This window comes from Mus musculus, chromosome 9 (genome assembly GCF_000001635.26).
Source record: "Mus musculus strain C57BL/6J chromosome 9, GRCm38.p6 C57BL/6J".
Classification (NCBI taxonomy): domain Eukaryota; kingdom Metazoa; phylum Chordata; class Mammalia; order Rodentia; family Muridae; genus Mus; species Mus musculus.
In genome coordinates, this window is record NC_000075.6 from 69,402,222 (window position 1) to 69,420,116 (window position 17,895).

A 17,895-nucleotide genomic window follows, 5' to 3' on the forward strand; every position below is an offset into this window, starting at 1 on the left:
AATAATTTCTTTTTTTTATTAGATATTTTCTTTATATACATTTCAAATTTCAAATGCTATCCCAAAAGTTCCCCATACCTTCCCCCCTCCCCCCAACTCCCCTACCCACCCACTCCCACTTCTTGGCCCTGGCATTCCCCTGTACTGGGGCATATACAGTTTGTAAGACCAATGGGCCTCTCTTCCCGGTGATGGCCAACTAGTCCATCTTCTGATACATATGCAGCTAGAGACATGAGCTCTCGGGGTACTGGTTAGTTCATATTGTTGTTCCACCTATAGGGTTGCAGATCCCTTTAGCTTCTTGGGTACTTTCTCTAGCTCCTCCATTGGGGACCCTGTGATCCATCCAATAGCTGACTGTGAGCATCCACTTCTGTGTTTGCTAGGCCCAGGTATAGCCTCACAAGAGACAGCTGTATCAGGGTCCTTTCAGCAAAATCTTGCTAGTGTATGCAATGGTGTCAGCATTTGGAGGCTGATTATGGGATGGATCCCCGGGTATGGTAGTCTCTAGATGGTCCATCCTTTCATCTCAGCTCCAAACTTTGTCTCTGTAACTCCTTCTATGGGTGTTTTGTTCCCAATTCTAAGAAGGGGCAAAGTGTCCACACTTTGGTCTTCATTCTTCTTTTTTTTTTTTTTAAAGGTTTATTTATTTATTATATGTAAGTACACTGTAGCTGTCTTCAGACACAGCAGAAGAGGGAATCAGATCTTGTTACAGATGGTTGTGAGCCACCATGTGGTTGCTGGGATTTGAACTAAGGACCTTTGGAAGAGCAGTCGGGTGCTCTTACCTGCTGAGCCATCTCACCAGCCCGGTCTTCATTCTTCTTGAGTTTCATGTGTTTTGCAAATTGTATCTTATATCTTGGGTATTCTAAGTTTCTGGGCTAATATCCACTTATCAGTGAGTACATATCATGTGAGTTATTTTGTGATTGAGTTACCTCACTCAGGATGATGCTCTCCAGGTCCATCCATTTGCCTAGGAATTTCATAAATTCATTCTTTTTAATAGCTGAGTAGTATTCCATTGTGTAAATGTACCACATTTTCTGTATCCATTCCTCTGTTGAGGGGCATCTGGGTTCTTTCCAGCTTCTGGCTATTATAAATAAGGCTGCTATGAACATTGTGGAGCATGTGTCCTTCTTATCGGTTGGAACATCAAACAGAATAATTTCTAATTGCATCCATTTCCTTGTAGATAGTCTGATTTCATATTTTTATATAGTTGCATAAAATTCCATTGTGAGTTTTCTAAAAAGTTCTTACAATTGTTTCTGCCTTCATTGTTTCAGGTAAAAAAGTCTGCATCTCCTATGTAACTCTGGCTAGCCCAGAGCTCATCATTTAGACCCATCTGACCTCATAAAGCTCTGTCTGCATTTCCCTCTTTCAGTGCTAGGACTATGTGTGGCTGCTGCGGCTGACTTCAGTAGTAGTCTTCGTCTTACCTCTGCTTCTTTGTTATTTTGATGGTTCTTTGCAGTCTCTCTCAGCATTTCCTAGGCATGAGTTAGGCAAAAAAAAAAAAAAAAAAAAAAAAAATCTTTTTCTTAGAATAGGCTTTCCTTTCTTTAGATTTTTTTTTTTTTTTTTTTTTTTTTACACAGCGTGATTTATTAGTGTGATTTACAGTTTAGTTTAAGAGGAAAGCACAAAGCATTGATTCATGTTTCTGGATTTTTTTTTTGTTATAGCAAGGAACTGATTTTGGGGTTCAGTTACTTAGAACTTTCCTTGTTGGGGAAAAGCATTCTTCATTATTTTCCCTAATATAGTAATTGCTGTGTTCTCTAGCATGTTGGAAGAAAATATACCTTTAATTGTGCTGATTTCAAAACTGAAATCAGCCCCATCTCATCACCAAAAGGTGTTTACTCTTAATTTCAGAAGAAACATTCACTAGACTTGCTGCACTTGCATGCATGTTTATAGGATAAAAGGGCCACCAGACTAGGATGGTAGTAGCAGTGTGAGTAAGGTAGAAAATCAGTATGGCTTTTCTCCTGGGAAGATCAAGTTCGTCACAGTATTTGAAAAGTTTAGCCAAGAGTAAATGAGAAAAGTAAAGAGCTGTTCATGGAGAAATAAAAATCTTCCTTTATCTAAAATTAAACATTCTGATTAGAGATCCTTATCATTGAGTTTAAAGCCAACAAGTGACTGGATAGTTTTGAATTTGATGAGGAGATATAGTTGCTGTTAATCTGATTAATATAAAAGAAAACTAAACTACAAGATTTAGGTAGACTTTGAGATGGAGCCCAGAAATATCATTTCCAAATGTGGTTCTTAAAGAAACTGCCAAACTAGTCAACTTAAGAGTCTCGCAAACTACTTGGAACCTTCTTTTATTTCATAGCAACTTGAAGTAAAAAGGAAAATGGTAGTTGACAAAATGAAGGAGGAAACTTCAAACTATCAGCTGAAATAAAATGCAGTGGTATAATGTATGTGGGAAGTGCTGTTGGGGACTTGTGGCTGCACCTGATGAAGATTTTGACAGCGCTGCACTTGAAAATGATCTTGATGTGCTGCCGTTCATTCTCTGCTGGATGTAGCCAATTTAAACTGCTAGAGTGTCTTGACATTCCTACTCGGGCATATCTGAGTCAGCATCTCGTTGCTGCTGCAGCTTAATTAAATTTGCCAGTTTGTGCCAGGAGGACAGACATGTTCTCATATTTAGAGAGACAGCTGTGAAGCAGTATTGTTAAGAGTTGCGGACACAATACTGTTAGGTTTGAATAGCTCTCAAGACGTATTCTAGTGAGAAATCAATTTGCTGTAATACATTTCTACCAAGATCAGCAGTTAATATTCATTTTGTTAACCTAAAACGAGCTTATTTTTATAGTTACTGGAGAAACTTTGGTAGCTAAGTATGTGTTTTCTTGTCTGTATTTCTAGAGTCAGCCTGAACGTCACAATTTTAATTTCCAAAATTTTCTTCTCTTTAAGTAGATGCTATTTGTTGAATTTTTCATTCATAGTGTATCTCTGAAGTGTTATAAAATGACTTTGCTTTATTTGGGGGAGGAAGGTTTTTACCCTCTTCGAAAATGCTATTTTCAGACTTTGGAATTTATACTATATTTATTATACTATTATAAATTAATAGTTCCCAACATTATCGATAAGGCCCAAACCTTCTCATTTTTTAACAACTATTTGTAAGAATTAATGTACTTTTTTATTAGAAATTAAATTGATAGCTCATTAACACAAATATAACTTTTAAAAACAGTGTGATCTAAATGTGTAATGTGAAATCAAAATAATACCTATGCTGTATTATATAATGTATAATGCATTTGTGCAGATATATTCCTACAGCAAAAGATGGGATGATTTGCAGAGATGGTCCATTTACAGTGTATGGCATGTGTATAACCTATAAGAGGACCCTGGATTCAATTCTTATCACCAAACCCCATAATAAACAGGACTGTATTTAAGAGAAGCAGAATGAAGCATACTAAGAAATAATCATAGGGGAAAAATGTAGTGTCAGAGTAACAATTGTATAATTGTTTTTATGTAAGAGAAAAAAGACCTTTGTAAGTTAGTTTCTTCTTTCATATGGATGTAGTTTTCTTTCATTCATTTGTCAAACCACTGACTTAACATCATGGCGATTGAAGATTGTACTGTAATCTACTTGTTAAAGCTCTTGGATATAGCATACACTAGCAATTATAGATACCAGTGCATATTAATGAATGAGTCAATAGACATTCTTCTTTTTCATTAGTTTCCTTTCCTCCATGAATTATTGTTTAATTTGGAGTCAAGTTAAAGAAGCAATGACAGTGGCAGAAATCAGAGTTGTAGAGACCAAGGACGTAGAGTTTTTGGTAGATTTCTACCCTTTTCCTCAAACTGTAGACTAAATAACTGAATAGCAAAGATAGACACTATTATGAAAAAGATAATCTATAGTTATATGTCTTACTAGAAATAGGTGGGTTTACTTATTGGGCTGTCATTTTACAAACAATCCTAACATCAGGTTCTCTGGCTGCTACTACTCCTCGCCTTCTCTTGCAGCATACCTCCTTACAGATTTGCCATGGTTTTTCTTTTTCGTCCATAAGAAGCATAGAGACATTTCTGTGAATTTAGCCATATATGTGAGAGAGAGAATTGTCTAATCTTTCTAAAATCATTACTGCTTCCATAAAATGTGACAGAGATACTAGAATTTTATTTTTAAGTCCTGAGGAAACCGATGGAAACCTTAAGAATTTCAGAGAATTAATTAACTTCAAGTTTGTGACCCCATTGTATTCTGTTCTCAGTGTTCTTTGTTCACCATATTAACTGGTACACTTTAGTGAAGAAAGTAAGCATTAAAAACTGAGTAGCACTGTAGCAAGTAAATGTCAGTATAATTCACATTATGATTTATTTCCCTTTTTTTTTTTTTTTTTTTTTTTTTTTTTGGTTTTTCGAGACAGGGTTTCTCTGTATAGTCTTGGCTGTCCTGGAACTCACTTTGTAGACCAGGCTGGCCTCGAACTCAGAAATCCACCTGTCTCCGCCTCCCAAGTGCTGGGATTAAAGGCGTGCACCACCACCGCCCGGCGATTTATTTCCCTTTTAATAAAAGGGAAAAGTTCCAAGTAGAGTAGTTAGTTGAAGTGTGCCTCTCCCCCTCTCAGGTGGCTGAAGGTAAACCTGCAGAGAGGTCTTTTTCATGTAGAATACTTAATCTACACTAAATGACTGAATGTCAGAATGCAGGTGGCAGAGCAGAGAATAATCCAGAAGTTACTGTTAATCATGCCATATTATTCTCCCTTTTGATTGAGAACCATAAGTTCCATGATAGTAATCTTCATGTGAAAAGCACATATTTGTAAATTGTATTTTTTTTCCAGACGTATAGGAGAAAATTTGAGTGTCTCAGCAAGTTCTGTAGAAAATGAGCCTGCAGTTAGTTCAGCAACTCAAGCAAAGGAAAAAGTTGGGATGATTCTCCTTCCAAAACCACGAGTTCCTTATCCTCGTTTCTCTCGGTTCTCACAGAGGGAGCAGAGAACTTATGTGGATTTGTTGGCTAAATATGCAAAGCTCCCCTCAAGTTCCAAGACTGTCGGAACAAATACCAATGAATATCTGCAGTATCTGGTATGTGTGTATTCTGTTCACCAGCTTTAGTAAAAATATCAAGAATTAAGAAATAACTCTACATTTCCTTTAATTCTCTTTGCCATTGTTAATGTATTATTTATTTCTCTTATTATTAGGTAGTCATATTTACAGAAATGGGAAAGAAAGGAATTTAATTACAGTGTTGGCACTTTAACCCTTCTGTTGATTTTATTGTGTTGTGCAGGCACCTTCACCAACACCAGATAATTGCTTTCTCTTTTTTGGCCGATGTTATATGAGGAAATGGGTGATTTCTTGTTTTACCTAAATAAATACACTGAATACTAATAAAATCTCCATGTATCTATAAACCATTGTTTTCTATTTTTCTTACCATTTTGTTTTTGAAACAACGATTTACCTATTCCAAGCTGTCTGCAGTCATTGGTACCAAGGCTAACTGAACAACCACTGCTGTACCTCGTCTGCGGTGCTGAGGGTGTAGAATGTGCCACCACACCCAGCCGTCGGCAGTTGCTGTAACTTTCCCAGACAGTTTGCTCTTTTTCTTTTTAGATGTTTGTCTTTTTAAAAAGTAGAAATAAAATTTCCTATGCATATTCTATAATTTTGGTCATTTGCTTTTCTATTTCTAAAGGGTTTTTAATGGGTTTGGGTGTGTGTGTGTACACATAGAGCCTTGGGGTTGAACCCATGCCTCACATATGCTAAGTCCGCAATCTAACAATAAATTATACCCTAGAATTTTTTTTAACAAGCTTATTAATTATATAGTAATATTTCAATTATTTTCTTTTTGGTTTTCACTCTAAATTTTTTACTTGATGCTTTGAAATTCAAAGTATTAGGGCAACTATTGATGAGTGATTACTTTTAATGAAAGTTTAAATGTGTACTCTTTTTAAAAGGATATGAAAAAACATGTGAATGAAGAAGTTAATGAATTTCTAAAGTTTTTACAAAATTCTGCAAAGAAATGTGCACAGGATTATAATATGCTCTCTGATGAGGCCCGACTCTTCACGGAGGTAAAAAGATCATATTTCCATTAACTGTTGAGCAATTGGTGATAGCTGCTTCTCTAAGTGCGTGAGGACCCTGCAGCTTAGGGAACCATCTGCGCTTGCAGTGTAGTTACAGAGAGACCATCACACTAGTCAGTGTGTGAAGTAGAACTTCTGACAGCTCAGCGGAGTGTAAAGGTAGATAGGTTGCAGTCCATACCTGGGCTTGCTACTGAGCAAATGATTTATTTGGACAGAGCTGGGTGTCACAAGGCTTTAATGTGCTGTTCAAAATTATTCACAGTTTAGAACTTAGGAAGTTCTTGTTTCTGGAATTTTCCATCACTCTTTCATTCTTTATTTGATAGTAGGCAATAGCAACTATGAAAGTGGAGCCATGTAAATGCTTCCTCTTGGAGCTAGTTGGCTTGCTTACTTTTTTTTTTGAGAGCAAGTGCTGAGATAAGTGAACACAGTCGCAAGTGTTAAACACAGTGGGGCATGTGTATCAGGAAGAGGAACGGGATATGGAACTGCAAGACTTGGCTCAGACACTAAAGGCATATGTACCAAGCTTGTCTACCTGATTTCCATCCCAGGAACGCCCCCCCCCCCCAATATGGTAGAAGGAGAGAGTTGACTCCTCCAAGTGTCTCTTGCCCCTTGCCCCTTGCCTGTCTGCACCCCCATCTCTGTTTCTGTCTTTCTCTGTCTCTGTTTGTGTGTGTGTCTTTCTCTCTCTCACACACACACACCAATAAATAAATAATTAAAATGTACTAAGCTAATTATTGATTTGTAACTTGAAACATTTGTAACTATGTAGAAGGAGGAGGTATAGATATAAGTTAGAGCTTCTGTGATCTAAAATACATCCTAGCTGGTGTTGTGGCACATGCCTTTAATCTTAGCACTTGGGCGGCAGAGATAGGCAGATCTTTGATCTCTGTGAGTTCCAGGCCAGCCTGGTCTATGTAATGCATTCTAGTCCAGCCAGAACACTATCCAGTGAAAGCCTGACTAAAAAAATAAAAGTAGCTGCCACCCACTGACAAAAGATGAGTACCTTAGAAGACAGCACATGTGTGTGCTTTTAAAATGATCAAAACTTCCCCCAGTGATGCTCTGCTCCTCTGAGTTACTTTCATGTTATCATAGGTATATGCTTTCTGTGGGTAATGCTATGAATACTTCCTTCCCAGATACATTTTCTGGTTAGTCATTAATATTTTGGAAATTGGAGAAGACACTTAAGGACTTAGTCATTGTTTTTTGTTTTTTTTTTTCAAAGACAGGTTTTCATGTAGCCCAGGCTGACATCAAACTCCTGGCCCTCCTTCTTCTACCTTCCAAGTACTGAGAGTTTAGGAATGTGCACATATGGCCAGGCCCAGCTTCATGTATTGCTCTACTGTAATACATTATGCAGAAAATTTCATGTGGCTTCATTTCTTTTGTCAGTTTCCTAAGAAGTATAAAAAAATCTTGTCTTCTTTATATAATTTTAAAATTTAATAAGGTCAGTAATTTTAGTATTATTAAATATCACTATTTTAGGAAATTAGGTTAAAATTTGTTATAAAAACAAAGATTAGATCAAATAAGAAATAAGCAGAACGTGTGGCTTATTGGAAGAAGATGGATGAGGGAAAAGGAGCTAACTTTGCAATTAATGAATGTATAGTCGTATGCAACCAAAGAACATTTGTTAGGGAAGTATAATACAGATGAATAGTTTTTATTTTCTATTTCCCAGCAACTCCTAAGAGCTTGCATTGAACAAGTGAAAAAGTACCCAGAATTTTATACTCTTCATGAAGTTACCAGCCTAATGGGATTCTTCCCCTTCAAAACAGAGATGGGACTGAAGTTGGAAAAGACTCTTCTTGTTTTGGTAAGATTTATTCTGTGAAGGTGAAGGGGGCAACTGCAGGCTTCAGCTAGAAACCTCATTTATGTCTCATGTAGACACTGTGTTTATACTTCTGAGATACACGATGCAGGTGCAATACCTTACTTTTTAAAAATATAGCTACTAATTTTGTTTCTTGACTTTTTTTCCCTCCCACTTTCCTTAATACTTTTCAAATAAAGTAGGGAACCCCACTTAAAGAAGATATATTCACAAATGCTTGAAAAATAAGTCTATGGAAAGGATATTTTAGTGCTTTCATTCTTCTGTATTGTGATTTATGCTTCATTTAAAAAAGTGAAACTTAAAGTGGCAGGAAGATTTCAAGAGACCTTTTTATATGCAATAACAAAAACATTGCTATAGTTGTCAAGCAAAATCGTGAATGAATGTCGTAGCTAGAGGAGGTTCTAAGATTGACATCTGAAATTTCAGTTAAGTTTTCTGTGTTGCAAGAAAAATACATGAAGGCTTTGACAGTAACATTCATTTTTCACTTATTTAGGGCAGTGCAAAGTTTGTAAAAACAGCATTTCCCTCAATGCCTGTGAAATTACAGCTCTCAAAAGAGGACATGTCTTCCATTGAGACCCCACAACAAAAAGCTGAAGTTATGCACTGTGTAAGTTTCAAGTGGCTTCTCTAAATACTTAAAATAATTTGAATAATTGTATTACACAAAAAGCATGAATCCAAGCGGGGGGTGGGGGTGAGGGTGGTGGGGGTGGTGGCGCACACCTTTGATCCCAGCACTCGGAGGCAGAGGCAGGTGAATTTCTGAGTTTGAGACCAGCCTGGTCTACAGAGTGAGTCCCAGGACAGCCAGGGCTACACAGAGAAACCCTGTCTCGAAAAACCAAAAAAAAAAAAAAAAAAAAAAGCATGAATCCTGGTTGTTCTAACATTCTTTCCATAACATTCTCTTTCCTCCTCATTACTTTGTAGTGGAAATGTTGAGAATGACCTAGATAATAAGGTGCATATGGTTCTGTCTATTTATGAAGCATAAATCACAATATAGAACACAATTGTTTTTCAGGATATTAGTAAAGACCCGAACGCAGAGAAGCTTGTTTCAAGATACCACCCGCAGATAGCTCTGACTAGCCAAGCATTATTCACCTTGCTCAATAACCATGGACCAAGCTACAAGGAGCAGTGGGAAATTCCAGTGTGTGTTGAGATGATAGCTGTGGAAGGTTTGTGATTTGGTATCCCAGATAATGTACTCAAAGGGCTGGAACTCCCTCATTTCAGCTATGCAGACATAGATGGCTGTGTGCCACACACAGGTCTCCATCTTTGTTTAAGGAGAATGAGAATCTGACATTTAAACCCGGTAGAGCTTATCCAGCTATAAAGTTACAATAAAACTGACTGCTGGAACCTGTGGTACCTGCAGTCATGTGTAGGGGTGAGGAAAAGAGAAGGAATTATTACTCAGGCTAGCCAGAAATATGGGGAAGATGTGGGACTTCTTTTTTGTCATTGAGATGAAAGAATGCATCGCATTAGACAGCTTGCAATGGACAAATTTCCAGGACTGCTTTGTAATTGGGAACCAGAATTAAAATGTGTTGACAGAAGACAGCCTTTGTTACCAGTAAATTAATGTTTGCACCTTAGTTCCCCTGTCAGTCTGGTTCATATTTGGTCATTTTATCTTCCAAACTATCTTCTAGTTTATCTTCCAGTTAGTTCTAAAGCCCAGAAACCTTGAAACATTGTTAGAACACATTTCTCCTTCTGGCTGGGCCCCCTTGTCCTTTAGTACTAAGGGGCTTAAAGACATGTAATCCAAAAGAGACAGATGCAATGGACATGACACCATTTTCCTATCCTGTCTCTGTTTAGTGATCCTTCTGCCATGCATCCTTTTCCTCTTTTAAAACTACCAGATAGTAATCACCACTTGTTTTTGTTTCTATTTTAAGGTTCCAAACCAGTTAAAGTAATTTATATCAATTCTCCACTTCCTCGAAAGCAAATGACAATGAGAGAAAGAAATCAAATCTTCCATGAAGTTCCATTAAAACATATAATATCAAAAAACACATCTGTTCCAGTCTCTGCTGTCTTTATGGACAAACCTGAAGAGTACACCTCTGAGGTGGACGTATGTAATACTTTTTCTCCCCTGTTTAAGATATATTGTTTATCATTTTGAAGCATAAACTCATGTTGCAAATCTCTAAACTTTGTAGTTAAAATAGTCTTTAATATACATGCAATGAAACATTACATGGTATGTGATTAATACTGCGGTTTTTGGGTATCACTTATGAGTTTTTAAAATATGTTTAGTTTTAGTTATATGTAGGTGTGTGCCTGCATGTGAATATGTACATGTGATAGTAGGTGTCTTCAGAGGCCAAAGGCCTCAAATTCTCTGGAGTGTCAGGCAGTTGTGAGCCCCCTGATGTGAGTGCTTAGAACTGAACCTGGGCCCCCTGGAAAGGCAGCAGTTGCTCTTAACCCCTGAGCCGTCTCTCCAACCCCCTTATGTAAAATAAATTTTAAAAACCAGCACAGTGATTTGAGTATACATTCTAAAACAAGATATATAAGCAGCTGACAAATATATGAAAGAATATTCACCATCACCAGTTGTCATGGAAACGCAAGTGAAAACCATGTGGTGTCAAGGAGAAGGCTCAGTCACTAGTGCTTGCTACAGAAGCATGAGGACCTGGGTTCTGATCCCGAGCACCCATATACAAAGCAGGTGTGACTGAACATACCTGTAGGCACAGCACTGGGTGGGTAATGAGAGAACAGGGAGATCTCTGGAGTTTATTGGTCAGCCACCCTAGCTAAACTGAGAGCTCTAGGTTCCGAGAGAGTATTCACCTCTCAGACAGTAAGGTGGAGAATGACTGAGGAAGAGGACACATGGCCTCAGCCTTTGACCTCCACATCCCTCATCCACACAAACTGCAGCGTGGTATCATCTTCTCAGAGTAAAAGTGGAACTAACAAAAGGGATAAGTGACTAGTGCTAGTTAGGCATGTGGCTCATATGGTAGCCCCACTGCTTGGGAAGCTGAGGCATCAATTGTGCAACCTGTATCAGAATTTACAAGTAACAAAAAGATACATACTGAGGAGGATATGGAGCACTTGTTCAGAATGCAAACTAGTTCAGGAAGTCCCTTAAACTAGTGAGGAAGTCCCTTAAAAATAAGACTGTCATATGTTCCAGCAACTGTCTAGTGAACAGATATTTCAAAGAAAATAGCAAACCGAAGAGCTTAGACCTTTGTGCCTAATGTTGATTGCAGCATTATGCACACTGGCCCAGATACGGAGTCAGCTTCAGTGTCCAGGAGTGGGCAATTGGAACAAGAAAATGGGATGTATATATACACTGGAATACTAGTAAACCTCTAAAGATAAGAAAATTCTGTCATTAGCAACAGTATGAATGTACCTGAAGATCAGAATGTTAAATAAAATAAGCCAGTTACAGAAAAACCAATGCCATGTGATTTCCCTTTCTAATGTGACATCCAAAGATAAGGCTATAGAAGGGGACAGCAGAGCAGTGGTCCCAGAAGCCAAGAAGGGCAGCTGGGAAGAAGGCTGGAGAGAGATTAGTTAACAGGAGCAGAGACACTGAGACAGGTAAAGGTTAGGCAACTGTAGTTAATAGTATTTTGTATTTCAAAACTGAACAGAGAGTGGTCTCATCAGAGGCCATCTGTAAGATGGCTGTCACATTACTTATTAGCGATTTGAGTTCAAGCTACATGCAAACATTACAGTGACAGTTGGCGTGGTATAAATATTAGTTTTAATGATGTGTACATAAGTAATTTACTATGATTAGTAAAGTGAAATATTTTGTTTATAGAAAATAATCCATTCTGCAAATATTCACTGTGTGCTAAAGATGGGTAAATAGGAATGCAGCCTGGTGTCTCTCTGTGCTTACACTGTAGTAGACAACACATACTGCATATGCAACAGCAGAAATAGCAGGTACTGGTAAATATTATGAAGAAGAACAGGATACATTAAGAAATCGGAAAATCGACAGAAATGGGGCTGTTTTATAGTAAGGACAAAGAAAGCCCAGCGATAGTATATATGGTCAGAGATTTTTTTAGTCAAGTAAGAAATCAAACAATTTAAGATTAAAAAAATGTTTTTCTACCTTTAAGAACTTACAGCCTTTTAAGGCTGTTGATGTTTTCATTTTTACATGTTTGTAATTTTTCTGTTTGCCATCTGAGCATTGATATTTTCAAGATGTATCATAAAGCACTTCCAAGTTGTTTTATGGTTTATTTTTTTACATTTTAATTTTGGAATATATACTGGTGGCAAGTGCATATCAGGAGATGAGAAGTGCTACAAAGAAACAAAGTAGATTAAGAAAGATAAAAGTCACAGAATGACTCTGGTAATGGACTTTCCCATTGCCTAACAGCCATGAAGAAACTGTCCTGATCATCCAAGTTCAAGGTTCTCCCCCAGGGTATATGAAGTGAGCATAAGTGAGAAACTTTAGGTCTGGCATTTCACAATTTATTTTCCTGTGCTATTATACCTTGGCTGTCTGTGTGACCATTTTCAAGGAGAATACAAAATTAAGTACTTGAATGTAAGCTGTATACATTTTGGAGCTATTAGACTTATCTTTCTGCTGTGTTGTGTAAATATGAAGGTTGGGACAGGTAGTGTGTGTATGCACATGTGGAAGCCAGAGAGGTCAACACTGAGCATCTTTCTTTATTACTCGCCACCTTAGTTTTTGAAATACACTCTCACTGACCCTGAGGGCAGCCTTTTCAGCTGAGTTGGCTGGCTAGCAAGTCACTGGGATCCTCCATCACCATGCTCCCTCCTCTGCTAGAACACTGGGATTGCTGGCACACATCACCATGTCTGGCTTTTGCTTGGGTGCTGGAGATAGAGACTCAGTTCCTATGCTTGCATAGAAATCCTTTTACTCACCAAGACATTTTTCTACTTTTAAAAACATGAACTATGATGTTAGGGATAAGGGCATTAAGTAACTATGACCTGACTTTTCCCTAATAATGTATCAATATATTTTCTTCCAAGATGCCCACTGAAGCTGGTGAGTGCCGAAAAATTGAAACTCTGGAAAATTTGGATATGGACTTCGATGGTGATGTCACAGAACTTGAAACCTTTGGAGTAACTACTACTAGTCCACCTAGGTCACCAAGTTCAGAAAGTGACTCCTCTGCACCCCTCATGACAGATGTCCACGCAGTCCCCAAAATAGCAGCTGTGCCTCTGGCACCAGCTACGCCTGTGGCACCCACTATGCCTGTGGCACCAGCTACACCTGTCACACCCACTATGCCCATGGCACCAGCTACACCTGAGGCATCAGCTACACCTAACATTACTGATGATTCTAGAAGTTTATGTCAGATTCTGATGAAACAATTACAGAAGGAGAAACAGCTATTCTCTGGTGTGGAAGGTGGTCCTGAAGGGTGCAAAAATAAAGATGATCAAGGACTTGAACCATGTGGTGAAGAGGTCCCCAGTGCCAATGCAAAATCTCTAACACAAGATAATGAAGTCCACAGAACTGAGGGAATTTCTAAGGAAAGTGATGTAGGTGTGCTGTGTACCAATGATGAAAGACAGGGTGGTCAGGGGAATGCAAACAATCCCAACAACACAGCTACTGCATCAGAAGCAGCTGAAAGTGAGAAAGGGATTCCTTGTGGCAGTGATACAGATGAGGACTGCTTAATCATTGATACAGAGAGTAGAAGTTGTGATGGGAAGACAGCTGATTTAGGTTCTAGGCCAAATTCTTCAGCACAGGCTTCTGCAGGGAATCAGGCCACTACCACTGTTTCTGAGGAATCTTGTGTTTTAAAGAAACCTATCAAAAGAGTCTACAAAAAATTTGATCCAGTTGGAGAAATTCTAAAAATGCAGGATGAGCTTTTAAAACCAGTTTCCAGGAAAGTACCTGAGTTGCCCTTGACTAATTCAGAAGAATCTAAACAGCCGCCTGCTTCTGAGCAACCCTCTGCTGCTTTGGATGCCGCTCCCTGGCCAAAATCCAGTTGGCCCTCTGCATTTCAGAAGCCTAAAGGACGTAAGTGAATATCAAGAACTTACCAGTTTGTCTCTTCCTTTTCTTTAACTTTTCTTTCTTCTTTCATACTATTATAACCCATTTTATAATTTTTACCTAGTCACTAACATTTTACTTCAGTCTGTTGATCACTTTGTATGAAATATGTCCTCTTTGTATATCTATCCAACTTATTTGTATGCTATAATCTGTTTACTTGGTATATACCTGGGCTACTAAGCTTATGGAGGGGATCACAGTCATTGGCCTACCCAGACATTCTGTCTGCTCTGTAGTGGATTACAGGAGTGTGACAATGCTCCTCATTCCTCCTGGCTTGGGACTAGCGGGACCTTTAAAGTTCTTCCTTCTCAATGCTTATCACCCTGATGCATGTTTTGCCCAGTGCTCATGGAGGTATTTGTGAAAAGAACCTTAAAGCTCTGGATGACAGCTTTCTGATGCAATGTCTGTAAGTAAATATGGCCCAAGGTGGAGAATTGACAGTCACAATAATTGAGTTACTATATCCCAGATTACAATGCATAAAGGGGTTGCATACTTTTAAATGGTAATGAGGAATGTTTTTCAAGGATTGCCATATGAACTTCAAGACTATGTGGAAGATACATCAGAATATATAGCTCCTCAAGAAGGAAACTTTGTCTACAAGTTGTTCAGCCTACAAGACCTGTTGTTACTTGTGCGGTGCAGCATCCAGAGGGTAGAAACGAGACCACGCTCCAAAAAACGGAAGAAGATCAGAAGAGTAAGTTATCTGAGAGTTGTGATGTGGCAATGTGAGTGATAATACCAAATGCTAAATATGGTGTTCTAACAAAATTTGATTTTAAATTACTGATCACTCCTATAATATTTCTGGGTAAACTTCTTTTAGTAAGATGTTGAAATCAGTTTTAATAAGATACACACTCCATCATCGTAAATGCTGGTAATTGCCTTGACTAGTGCATAGAAACTCTAGGGAAAACGTCATTTAGATTGATTTGACCAGACTAGCACTCCTATCTGTGTATGACTTTGCATTTTCTTGTCACCTATGAGCCCTTTCTTTACCCTGAGACATTTCTCGACATCTTTTAGAAACTTTAAGAGTCCTGGAGTTTAAGGCTGCTGGGGCACCAGTTTCTGCGGTCTTTCCCCTGTGGCTCCTCTTGGAGTGTGATATAAAGTCTCCTCAGAAAATGAAGCAAATGATTGTTACAGCTTTCCCAGTATCCCTTCTGCAACTGAGCTTCTCTTAAATCACTTGACACTCTCCATGTGACTTCTGGAGTCTGGGAAATAAAGAGAAGCATGTTATAATTGGTTGCTAAGAAGTACTGAAGTGTCTTTTATTGTTTCTTAAAAGCATTCTTTTTTTGAAATTGTCATTTATTAAGAGAAGGTATGTGTTTGTACATGCATACACATACATGTATGCACATACATGTGTGAATGGAGTTGTGGAGGTCAGAGACAACTTCTGGAAATTGGTTCTCTTCTTCTGCCATGTATCGTAGGATAGAGCTCTGGTCATGAGCTTGGTGGGAAGCAGCTGACACACTGACATATTGAGCCATTTCACCAGGCCAAGACAATGTCTTAAATTGTATTCTTTTTGTAAACTTTTTCATTATTTTCTTTTATGTACTTTGGTGTTTTTCCTGCATGCCCCTGTGTACCACATCTGAGTACCTGTTGTCTGAAGATTCCAGAAGAGGGACTTAGGTCCCTTGAAACTAGAGTTACAGACATTTATGAGCTATGAGTTCTGGAAATCAAACCTGGATTCTAGAGCAGCCAGTGCTCTTAACTGCTGAACAATCTATCCCCTTTGTGTGTGTGTGTGTGTGTGTGTGTGTGTGTGTGTGTGTGTGTGTGTGTGTTTTAATTTTTATACTTATTTGTGCTCTCATTTTTTTATAGGCATCCTCATTTCACATTCTACCTTGTGAATCTGTACCACTTTGTCTTCTTATTTATATGTTCAAAATACTGTTGATGCCAGTACCTCCTAAATAAAAATAGCACAGGGAAACTTTGGACACCAGTTTAATTCTTGACCAGTATAACTTGGTAGGATCATTGTAATTCTCTCAAAAAGTAAAATTTATAAATATCAAGCTATAACCATCTAGGAAAAATTATTTATCCTAGATGTCAAAATAATTGAGCCCCAAAGAATATCTAAATAGAAGTCATATTTCTGACTATCAAACTCGGAGTAAAACTTGAAAGCTTTGCTGGGAATGCTTGCCCCTTGTATTGTTGTTCTTTATGTGGTGGGTTAGCACACATGGTATAATTTCCGTACTGTAACGTATACCCCTTGGACTTACGCCCCACTTTTCTCTTTTTCTGAAATGTTAGCAACACAGAAACTCAATGAGATGAGAAAACTTGAGGGGCTGGAAGGCTAAGAATCTTTGTAAGGAATCCATACTAGTTTGAAAAACTTTAAGATGTTGCCATTTAAGAGTGTCTCCTTGCAGTATTTCCTTCATGAGAACCAGCTTGTTTAGACAAGGTTTTCAGGTTTGCACAATTCCTGATGTTCAAGACTATCATCTCTGATTTTTTTTTCCTTACCTCTGTAGTTTTATATTGTTGATATCTTCCTCAACAAAACTCTGCACTTGGGGGGCTGAGGCAGGAGTATTGTCAGTAATTGAGGCCAGCTACTCTACATGCTAAGTTCCAGGCCAGCCTGGGCTACAGAGTAATAAGTCCCTGTCTCAAAAACAAAGACAAAAACAAAAACAAAAAAAAATCCAAAAAACTAACAACAACAAAAAAGCCAGCAACACCTGTGCTTGTAAAAGCTCTTGTTTGAAGAGAACTTAAAGAGCAACCAGTTTGAGAGAGCAGAAGTGGGGAGGCTGATGTGGACTAAGGCAAAACTGAAGCTTACACATTCTGTGTAGAACTGTGAATTCCAGGCCACCTAACCGCTAAGTAGCTAGTAGCTCTTGACTGCCAGTTAACCACATATCCTGGGTGCTGCATTTTAAAATGGTTAACAATTTCAGATCCAGTTATTGAAATTTTAGGTTGGCATCCTAGGTCCTGAGGGAAAAAGGACTGCTTAAAGCTGCAATATGTTAGGAAGAATAGAAGTTACTCAGTGGTCCTGAAAAGACGGAATGTGAACTCTGTTTAGGAACAGACCTAGGATTTAAGAGGTTTATGTAAAAACTGGCAAACAGATGCAAGAAAAGCTTTCACCTAGGCAGCATAGACTACAGCTGCCCTTCTGGGGAAATGGGAAACTTTTACATCACAAATCTTGATGCAAATTGTGATTTGCACTTCAATTGTAGATACTAAGGAGAAAGAAAACATTCAGGCCCTTCCCCTGACTTCCTGGAGATGGCAGTAGAATGCATATAGAAGTAAAGTCAGATTTAAGACTTGGTTTAATATCAAAGTGAAGTACACTGCCCTCAAATATACATCTATCTATCTATCTATCTATCTATCTATCTATCTATCTATCTATCTATCTACACATATACATATATATGTGTGTGTGTGTGTGTGTGTGTGTGTATCTTGGAGATTACTTTCCATGGGTAAATAATAATATAATCCAATTAAGATCCAGAAAGATAATCATCTTTGCTTTGCATCATCTGTTCTGTTCTATTTCTGCTGTAATCAACCATCTCACTGAACACATTTCTTAGCTCTCTGACATGAGGCTTGAGATTTTTGTTTAAGTTTTGATTTATTGTATGTATGTAAGTGGCATATGATCACTCGTGTGCCATGGA

General features: G+C 38.2%; 1 protein-coding gene across 8 annotated transcripts in view; it reads left to right on the plus strand.

Annotated features, from left to right (window-relative positions):
• Positions 1 to 17,895, plus strand: part of Ice2 (interactor of little elongation complex ELL subunit 2) — a 35,175-nt gene that overhangs the window by 4,318 nt on the left and 12,962 nt on the right. For 5 of the 8 annotated variants that reach the window (XR_379471.4, XM_017313708.2, XM_006511573.4 and 2 more), the window contains 8 exons: positions 4,896 to 5,145; positions 6,039 to 6,158; positions 7,891 to 8,028; positions 8,552 to 8,668; positions 9,086 to 9,245; positions 9,981 to 10,162; positions 13,117 to 14,140; positions 14,713 to 14,888. Coding sequence is in view for 5 of the 8 variants with exons in the window: in XM_017313708.2 (XP_017169197.1) it covers positions 4,896 to 5,145; positions 6,039 to 6,158; positions 7,891 to 8,028; positions 8,552 to 8,668; positions 9,086 to 9,245; positions 9,981 to 10,162; positions 13,117 to 14,140; positions 14,713 to 14,888 (2,167 nt within the window). In the remaining 3 variants the exon portion in view is untranslated. Of the gene's footprint in view, positions 1 to 4,895; positions 5,146 to 6,038; positions 6,159 to 7,890; positions 8,029 to 8,551; positions 8,669 to 9,085; positions 9,246 to 9,980; positions 10,163 to 13,116; positions 14,889 to 17,895 lie in introns of all 8 variants that reach the window. The other 3 variants (XR_003948073.1, XM_006511575.4, XR_003948072.1) reach the window with 2 other exon arrangements.